The 10,294-nt window shown below is 39.2% G+C and overlaps 1 protein-coding gene across 1 annotated transcript in view; it reads right to left on the bottom strand.

The window, feature by feature from the left end:
• Positions 1-1,180: 1,180 nt before the first annotated feature.
• The window catches only part of LOC149298079 (POU domain, class 2, transcription factor 3L-like), a 34,567-nt gene continuing 25,453 nt past the window's right edge, over positions 1,181-10,294 (bottom strand). The window contains exons 8-12 of the mRNA XM_089487971.1: positions 9,601-9,737; positions 8,478-8,639; positions 4,098-4,152; positions 1,628-1,757; positions 1,181-1,220 (exon numbers count right to left, since the gene is read on the bottom strand). Of these exons, the coding sequence (XP_089344097.1) occupies positions 1,181-1,220; positions 1,628-1,757; positions 4,098-4,152; positions 8,478-8,639; positions 9,601-9,737 (524 nt within the window). The remainder of the gene's footprint in view (positions 1,221-1,627; positions 1,758-4,097; positions 4,153-8,477; positions 8,640-9,600; positions 9,738-10,294) is intronic.

Here is a 10,294-nt window from a genome sequence, read left to right as displayed (position 1 = left end):
TGTGTTGCCATTTTTTAACTACTTTTATTTTTTTTCTTCTTTTTATTTTTTTTTAGAATTTCACTGCAGGGACATGTTAGTGAATATTTATCCCAGGTACCAAGACTTAATTTTCACTCATTGTTAGTATGTATTAATGAATGCAAATGTTATATGAACAAATGAAACATTTCTGATTCAATTTATACCCCTTTTGGAAGACCATATACTTTGGTTATGGCATTGATCATAATCCACTGTAGTATCTTTAGTACACTATAAACAAAATACTTTAAATTTATTATCCATATGGTTTACAAAAGCAACAAGGTACAAATGGGCTACACATCTATATTTTACATACTTATTTTACAGTTCTGTACATGGACTTTTAAGTATTTGTTGAAACTCTAAGAGGAAATCAATTCATTTATAATAATCCAGATGCATTGATGCATGCTGATAATTATATAAAGTATATAAACTAGTAGGCTTTTTCTGTTCTTTTTTCTTATTCATCTTAAGAACTGTTTCATAATTATCTTAAGAACTGAATATATTCACACAAAACAGATGTTTCATTCCTGTTTTAAGAGAGCTTAACTAGCGCTTCAGGAGCCAAATAAAGAATATGTTATGCCACCCATGTAGTTAAAGCACTCCATAATGTTTAACAGCAATCATTGATAACTCAACATTTAAAATATTATCAGTACATGCAACAATAAAATAACGTTTCAAAGTTAAAATAATTTACTGGACACAAGTCCAACCGAACCCTGTTGCTTCAGACTGAATTGGCTAAGCTTGTTTCTGTCTTTGACATTGAAACAGTGTATATTGTAAGTTAAAGATTGTCACTTAAAATAAACAAAATCACATCTAGAAAAAAAGCAAAAGGACATCAAGCTGTCTCTCCTGCTATATAATGGCAGTTGTAGTGTTTCTCTGTGGGCATAATAGAAGCAGCAAATATTTCCTTGGAATTGTCCATTATATAAATAACCATTAGGCTAGTTCTTTGGTTTCAAGTTCAGGTTAGCTTATGTTTAAATTCCACTGCATCATAGCTAAAGCCTTCATTGGCCCACTGGAGCTGGTTTGCAATAAAGTTTCTTCTTAGTGCTTGGAAATTTAGTCGTGTGAGTCAGACATAGTAAGGAAACCGTAAAGTTCCTGCTTAGATTAAAAGAATAACTGCTCAGTGGAGGTATGTTGGGTGATTCCATCGATACCAAGATCTGCATAAAAAGAGAAGAATAATGTGCAAGTTACCATTGGGGAAGACAATTAAATGGGACCTGTATGTGCAAAATAATAATAAAATAGGTACTTTCTGTGGCTGTTTTTAGAGCTAAAGCTTTTTTTGTACAATATTTTCCATTATTATTTTTGAATTTTGCACTTGCTGTTCTCTTTGTTGTTTTAGTCTATTATTAGTGTATCTTTAGCGCTAAAACCTGACCATTTCTTACTTTTTAAAAAAAACATGATAATGTATAATTAATATATTTGAAATGTCTCAATTTTTTGCTAATGCACATCCATGCTATCCCTATAATTGTTCTTGAATGAGTTCAGGTAATATTTTATTTCTGTTATGGCAAACTCATGATTATAGTTCTATAGAGTATTTAGATGAACTTACCCAGAAGAGCTGTAGCTGGATGTGTTCATAGATGGTTTTGAGTTATTTATAGATATCCCTGGACTGCTGGGGTGGACACAATTTGGGGATGATGGTCTACTGGAGCTCCCAGGTGAACATGATGATGTCACTATAATACAAGAAGCTGGTTAGTGACCTAAAGGAACCAGTTCCATTTCAATATACAGTGCCTGTCCAATTTCAAAGTTCTTTACAAAGGGCCGGTCCAAATCCAAGCCAGTCCAAAATCATTTAGAGGTAAGAGCTGATGGTGGGGGGGAGTATTTATCAAGTAATGTATGTAAGTTAGTTAGAATGACAGTGTATGTATAAGGGTGTTTGTGTGTCAGCATGTATGTGTAAGCAGGGGCGTAACTAGACGCCTCAGGGCCCGGGTGCGAGAATCTGTTAAGGGCCCCCCCACCCCCTCACCCCCCCCCAAAAAACATGATTTTTACCCAACAATTTTTTTTCAACTAATTCAACAAATTCAATTTTCATATTGAATCATATCTGTAAAAAAATCAAAGAAAAAGGGGCGCATGTACAAAGGGCATAATCCAGGGGTGTCCAAGTTTTTTCTGCAGTGGGCCACTTCATCAGAATTGTATACGTGCGCGGGCCGCACTCATTTTTCACTGTGACAAAAAATATGGCCTTTAATAAAATATGCAGATTAAAATAAAGTAAAATGACACAAAACCTTTACTCTTCCTCTCACTGATTTCTGGGCCTTGAAAGTTTTGCGACTACAAATTCAGGATTCCCTAGATTTATTCTAGGGATGAACTAAAATGAAAATTCTGGACCAAAACATTCAGGGTTCACTTAGCCAAAACTGAAAATGACCCCCACCTTTAAAAATAATAATAAAAACTCACATGTTTAATAAAAGTAGGTAACACACAATTGGACAAAATTAGCAATATGACTTGGCATGATAGGAGTGTGATTGCTAACAGCAATCACACTCCTATCATACCCAGGCAACCAGTAAATGCTGGTACCTAGGCATGATGGGACTGTGCTCGCTGTGATTGCTGTTAGCAATCACACTCCTATCATGCCAAGTCAGCCAGTACATGCTGGTACAGGGTGGCTGTAAGTGATGTGCAGACCCCATACTGCTGGCAGTATCACTACACAAGGGGGGCAGCTAGCTAGGTTTCAGCATGTACTGGCTGACTTGGCATGATAGGAGTGTGATTGCTAACAGTAGTCACAGTCCCATCATGCCTAGGTTCCAGCACTTACACATCCATCCAGTAAATGCTGGAACCTAGGCATGATGGGACTCTGATTGCTATTAGCAATCGCACTCCTATCATGCCAAGTCAGCCAATACACGCTGGTACAGGATGGCTGTAAGTGATGTGCAGACCCCATACTGCTGGCAGCATCAATACACAAGGGGGGCAGCTAGCCAGGTTTCAGCATGTACTGGCTGACTTGGCATGATAGGAGTGTGATTGCTAACAGCAATCACAGTCCCATCATGCCTAGGTTCCAGCACTTACACATCCATGCTATCACACACACACACTCATTTATTCATATAATCATTAATTCACAGATTCATTCCCTCAATCACACACACTCATTCAAACACCCTCCCCACCCCCTTACCTGCACTGCATCTCCCTTCGATGCCGCTCACAGACTTCAGCAGGGGGCGCGGCCTCCCTCTGCCTTCTCTGCTAAAGCACAGAGGAAGTAGGATGTCACGTGAACTCCGCTTCCTCTGTGCTGTCCAGAAGACCCTCCCACAAGTAAGTAGCAGGGCTTGAGGTGCGGCTCGTGTAAGATCGGTTGCCCTGGCTGCCGATCTTACGCGGGCCGCACCTCGAGGTCTCGCGGGCCGCATTTGGCCCGCGGGCCGCATGTTGGACGCCCCTGCCTTATTTAAAAAAAAAAAAAAAACTTAAAAAAGATTTCGGGCGGCCCCTTGGCTTGGGCCCCCCTGCCGCCGGGCCCGGTCGCAGTCGCGACCCCTGCGACCCCGGTAGATCCGCCACTGTGTGTAAGGGTATATGTGTGTGCATGTAGGTGTAAGGGTTTGTTATGACAATGAATATGTATGTGAGCATGAATGTGTGTGTAAACGTTTGTGTGTGTGTGTGAGGGAGTGTATGTTAGCATGAGTGTGTAAGTGCGTGTTGAGTAGGAGTGTACAGGATACATATGTTGGCCAGTGCATATGTGGGAGGCTTTACTTGCCCCTAGGGCAAATTATAAAATCAGTAGTTTTAAACCTGACCAGTAAAAGGGACAAATAAGCTGAATAGTTTGTAGCACATGCATGCATACAGATAATTGTAAACTTGAACCATAAAATAATGTAATAAGGTATCATGATTAACATTGTGTGTTCACAGTGTATTGTCTATAAATTTCAAGGGTTAATAGGAGACCACTGTAATGCTGTTCTTGTCTTTCTAGTGATTTTTTTTCTTTCTTGTAAACTTCTTACCTGTACTATGCACTGGAGTGATAGCCAAAGAGCCCAGAGAGCCAGATGTTGGCACCTGCTATAACACAAGATAATGTCAATGAATATTGTGTATGCCACAGCCAACACTGGAACTTTGGAAGAGTAATTAGTCATGTCATATGTAGTATACACATTTAGAACACCTTCATGACATTCCATGCCGACAAAAGTATGCATGCATGGAACATCATGAAAAAATTAGCTTTAGAAGAGACCCTCCTGACAACTCTGACTCTTCTTGCAGGTTGAATACAGGTACTGCATTCAACCATGCAAATCAATGGAGCCTAGCTTTCCAATCACAATGCGATTAGTAAAATAAATAAAAAAAAAGAAGAAGAAGAAGGAAAAAAATTGTTTAAAAAAAAAATAGGTAACATGTAAAAATAATTCTTCCACCGATGTCACCATCAGGGGAATCTTCCAGTTCCAAATTTTTTTAAAAAAAAAAGGTCAAATATATATAAAATAAGCATTATATCTTCCAACAATTCTCGCATGGAAAGAGTTAAAATACTGGCATGTTAAATTCCTATGGGGTATCTACTTTTTTCTTTAAAAAGTGTGATTTGATGGGGTAAATTGAATTGGCCATGTTCAGCAATGTCCCAATTAACACAGGGGGCAGGATGACCACATGTCAAATTTCCAATTTGAAAATGCACCCATGCATGGAGGGTATACCTGTACTCAGGAGATGTTGCTGAACACATAGTGGGGTGTTGTGTGAAAGTGACATATACCAGGAGCTGTAAATTCATACCTAAATTACAACATGTGTGGGAAAATACACACGAAAAAATACTACTGCAAACTTTGACAAAGGCTGGTGGTAAAATTTGTGCATGGGAAAGGTTAAATTCCAGCATTTGAAATATCCTGGGGTGTCTAGTTTTCAGAAATATATTGTTTTATTGTGCATATTGAATTGGCCAGGATCAAAGATGTACCAAATAGGGCATGGGCACAGGATCACCAAATGTCAAAGTTCAACATTGAAAAATCTGCATACCCCAAATGTGGCCCTTTTGCCTCTAAACAGCCAGGCAATCACTGTACTCAGGAGATGTTGCTGAACACATATTGGGGTGTTGTGTGACACTGACATATACCAGGAGCTGTAAATTCATACCTGAAGTAAAATGTGTGTGAAAAAAACGCAAAAAATGACTACCACAAAGTTTGACAAGAGTGAAGGTACTAGCATTTGGGATGTCTAGTCTTCACAAATATATGCAAACAGGGAAAATAAAAAATGTTGGTGCGCTAATATAATATAATATATCAAAAATATATGGTTTGGTTGGGTAAATTGCTTTGGCCGGCTTCAAAGATGTTCCAAATAGCACATGGGGGCAGAATTACACAATGGTTTTTAAAAAGCAAAACGCTACTTGTAATTATTGCCCCATAACGTGCAGAAAAAAAAAGGGTAATTCTAATCTCAGAACAAATAGTAGAATCTATTTAGCAGTTTTTTTCATTCGTTTTTATAGGTGAGTTGAAGATTTTTCAGGTAAAAATCAGCAAAAGTCCTTTTTTCCCCTAAATTTTTCACTATATTTTATATTTTTTTAATAGTAAATAATACAATCCAAATAATGAATAAAGAAAGCCCTTGTCTTGAAAAAAAAAACAAAATATATCGTATTGGCTCGGATATAGGCTGCACCCGAATATAGGCCGCACCCTAAAAGTTTGGTGCTTTTTTAAAGAAAAAGTTTTGTAAAAGATATGCTGCCACTCTCCCCCCACCCCGAGATATGCTGCCACTCTGCCGCCCCCCAATTTACCAGAGCAGACTCCCGGGTGTCTTGCAGGGGGGGGGGAGTTGTACGCGTATTGCGTAGATGTCCCCCGCCGGCCCCGCAAGACACCCGGGAGTCTGCTCTGGTAAGTCTTGGGGGCAGAGGTAAAACGCATCGTGCGGACGTTCACCGGCTGCGGCGATGCGCGTAAACAACCTCCGCTGCCGGCACGTCTGCACGATGTGCTTTAATAATCTCCCTTGCCGGGACTCCCCCCGTGGGAATTCCCGGCAAGGGAGATCTTAAAGCACATCGTGCAGACGTGCCGGCAGCGGAGGTTGTTTACGCGCTTCACCGCAGCCGGTGAACGTCTGCACGATGCGCTTAGACATTCTCCCGTGGCTGGGAGGGGAGGCTGTCTGAGCATATCGGAGAGTAGGGTACATGTCCCCTGCACCGCTGCGGGGGATCTGTATCCTAACCCTGCTGCCTCCTGGGTGCTAGACCCCGAATACAGGCCGCACCCCCACTTTAAAGACTTAAAGTGGGGGAAAAAAGTGCGGCCTATATTCGGGCCAATACGGTAACTTGGGGTTTAGTAAATGGGAAAGAAGAAAATTACAGCTACATGAGCACCGCAGAAATGTTAAAACAACCAGCCATTGTCACAAAGGTGTTAATGTTTTTCAATGACCTTTGCTTCCTTCTATCTTAAAAGGAAAGGCCCACCAACTTGTTTTTACTTCAAATATAAATTTATTTTCAAAAATACAGTGCTGTTTTCTTGTTTTAACCCAGTTTCAGTTTTTGCATAATGATTTCAGACAGCTGCAAAATAGATATTTGTATGTGTTCTGAGCTCTGTTGTCTTAGCCCAATCCGCTAGACAAAAACTTCTCTTCTTTTTATACTACTTGTTGTAAAGAAGACAGTAACTCATTGTTAGTCACCCAGCCACCCAATCTAACTATTGACAGTCTTTGTAGGAAGATCTTTTCCATAAATAATCAGCTCAGTGTGGTGTTTGTACAGGGAAAGACTCCCACTGTATACAGCACTGTATTTTATGCTTAAGTAGCAAAATATATTTTTTTTTGTGAGACCTCCCACTTTGGCCACTACCACTGGTCCCCCTATATTGTCTGTAACAATAGTTATGTGAATTAACTTAACCGAATAACCATCAAGATCACGTTTCTGAGTTCTTAAACATTATTTGCACTGGCCTAGCAGTAACACACTCAAATGCTGTTGGAACTATGCTCAACCTTATTCATGGTTTTTTTACTTATTTAGCACAATTTTTCAGATTTTCTAGTACAAAGCTAAACACCAGACCTCTGTCGTTGGACCTCAGTAGCCTTTTTCCTGGTGGTAGAGATTTTCACTTCTACTTCATCACCATACATTTCTACTCTAACATAGCCATGTTGCTCAAAACAGAAAGCTTTATGAAGTGCATTAGAATAAATGTGCATTATTGTACAAAATGATACCAGATGAGTAAAACATTTAAACGTGTTATTTTCTATTTTTGGTGTTTGAAGTTGTGTTATGTATAAAATGTATAACATCCAATGGTGAATGGTTTAGCAGCGCAGAGTCTGCTGCTACAAAAGAACGTATAGTGCATTTAGATTAATGGGACAATGTAGCACTTTCCATTCACCACAATAACCCAATGTTCATAAGATGAAATAGTTTTACTTAGAATACCATGGTTGTCAGTTTGTGGGTAATTTGCAATATATCTGTGCAGGTTTAGACATTCACATACTGTTAGAAGCATGAATCTAAATTTGCTAATATCGTTAATTCATAAAAATGTCCAAAAACATGGAAAGTAATAAAAAATTTTGTTTGTATTTTGTTGTTTTTTTTCACAATCACTCATACTCTCTCACATGCTCTCTCTCAATGTCTTCTTACCTTCTCCGCCAACTGCTTTAATGTCCCCATCTTCTTTTCAGCAGCTCAGCAACTTGTCTTGCCTCTTTCTCTGGCCTTGTTCTTCTGTTTTGTATTCTTTCTTGGTCCGCTTCTTCCCGTTATGCACTTAACCAGGCCTCCCAGAGTGCTTCTGCAAAAGGGCAGAAGCACTCCAGCCTTCCCCCTGATTGGAGGAATGGGGAAGAAGCTGTCCCCATGGTGAAGTACTCCAAAAGTCCAGAATAATGTAGACTTATCCGCGGAGAAAAAGAAGTGTTTCTGCAGCTCTTTTTCTCCACGAATCTGGGAAGCGCTCAGGGAGGTGTGGTTATCAGAGTGGATTGCAGGGAGAAGAGGACCGAGGAAGAAAACAGAAGAAGGGAAGAGCAAGAAGAGGCAAGACAACAAGCAGATCTGCAGTAAAAGAGGGTTGGGACACTACGTGATTGGTGGAGAAGTTAGGGCGACATTTGAGAGCGAATGTGAGAGCGTGTAAGAGATTGAATGGTGATGAATTACATTTTGTTTCCATGTTTAAAAAGCCCTTAAAATTTCATCTGAACCAAAAGTCCAGTAAATTAAATTTATTGTCCAAAAACAAATGGAGAAAAAAAAAATCGTCTGAATTGTTTTTGGCCCGTGTGTTTAATGCCCAACAAATTGCATGATCCTAAAATCTCACCATTCTTGAGCTATACATTGGCGATTTCAGGGGCATGTTAATTGGGCAGTTGATTCTTTTTTCCTTCTGGCGACGATTACAAAACCAAACCCGTACTACTTCTTTCTCCATTACAAGCTGCTCTGCTATCATACTGATCTCCTCTGAAGTAGGCTTTGGATTCTGCAAAAAAATGAGATATTCTTTGTTGTCTCATTAATCAAATTAGAACATTACGCCATACCACAGGACAGGTATTTAAATTTAGCACTACTGAATTAAATCATGTAGAATTAGTAGCCAGTGTTTCTGGAAGCTATCACATTATTATTATTATTAGGAAGGTCTAATCCCTGTGAGCTTTTATTGCAGAAGAGCATGGCTGGTCTTGTCTAATGAATGACTAAATCAGCAAGCTTCTTCTAAAGTTTCCTTTATTCCATTCAGTAATGCATTAGGCAGAGAAAAGTCAGATCTGGCCCTTTATAGTAAAGTGAAAACTATCCCCCATCCTGTCATAATTTATACAAGGGACTTTCAAAAAGTTTCCACACTTTTTTTTTAACCTCTACTTATTTCAAATTAAATTCCTTAAAAAATAAATGACATCACTTTTCTACATAGTCACCTTCCTTTGCCCTGCAATTTTCCCAACTTTGTAATGCCATCAGGAAAAAAACATCTAAGCGCTTGCGCTTATGCTCCTCTGTCAGCTGCTTAGGCACCCACCTGGCACGAACTTTACTGAACTTAAGGCTGTCATGAATCAGGGCATAGGCAGATCCAACACTCACATTCAGCTTTCCTGCCACCTCTTCAACACATGTGAAGATGAATTTGTGCTCCCAGCATACCTTCTGCCCTCAAAAAGCATATGACAGAACGCTGCTCCTCTTTGGTGCAATGTATATGTTTTGCAGCCATCTTCACCCCAGGGTGAAAACTCTTATACTTAACTGGAAGGGCAGCCAGCTTGCCAGACAGAACTAGTCACATGACACGCTAAGACACGACCAATTACTACTCCTCCCGCCTTCAACATTTCAAGCGAAAATATAAGTGCGGAAACTTTTTGAACGTCCCTTGTATATTCCTGGTCCAAACATTATAGATTTCTGTAAATACACAAACAATCGTTACTTACATCCTGAAACCTTTTCTCTAAAGTCAGGCGTATGTTGGTTTCGATACTGGTCCGTTTCTTCCTCTTACGCCCAAACATCTCAGTTAACTGGGGGTAGGTGGTATTAGGGGTCAAAGAAGAATCCGATGGGGCAGATTCTTAATAATAAAAAAAAAGTAAAAATGATGTTTTATGCATTTCGTAATGGAAATGTGACTTGTTTGGTTGAATTCTGTTCAATAAATAGAAAATATATTTCCATTATCTATATACTACTAAAAGTTATTGTGTATCCGATTTTAATTTCTCACTTCACTATTCATTATGAAGGCCCCACGCTAGCTGGTTACTCCAGCTAAGAGTCTGAGCTGTCACTGCATAATGCATAGTTCAATGGATGAGGCAACTTTGAAGAAATCTCACTGATTTAACTATACATTACATTGGGCCAGAAACCTTTATAACATATAGTAACATCATATAGCTGAAACACAACTCTTCTGTCAACCCTCCTTTTAGTGAATAAACAGAATTATGTGTCAGGTAAGTGCTTTATTTTATTTATTTATTTTCATTTTGGAAAAAATGCATGTTAAAGTACTTTATTATTCTATAGTAGGGGTGTCAGCGACATTAGATTGATGCTTTACTGGATTTTTTTTCTTTTCCTGGTAATTATGAGAATGTGAGTAGATCTGATCATAAGACTGTTCAT

Source organism: Sceloporus occidentalis, unplaced genomic scaffold, assembly GCF_023333645.1.
Source record: "Sceloporus occidentalis isolate IW3139 unplaced genomic scaffold, rSceOcc1.0.p SCAF_35, whole genome shotgun sequence".
Lineage (NCBI taxonomy): Eukaryota > Metazoa > Chordata > Lepidosauria > Squamata > Phrynosomatidae > Sceloporus > Sceloporus occidentalis.
Note: the sequence above shows the minus strand (reverse complement) of the source record. Positions and strands in the feature narration are given on the sequence as shown.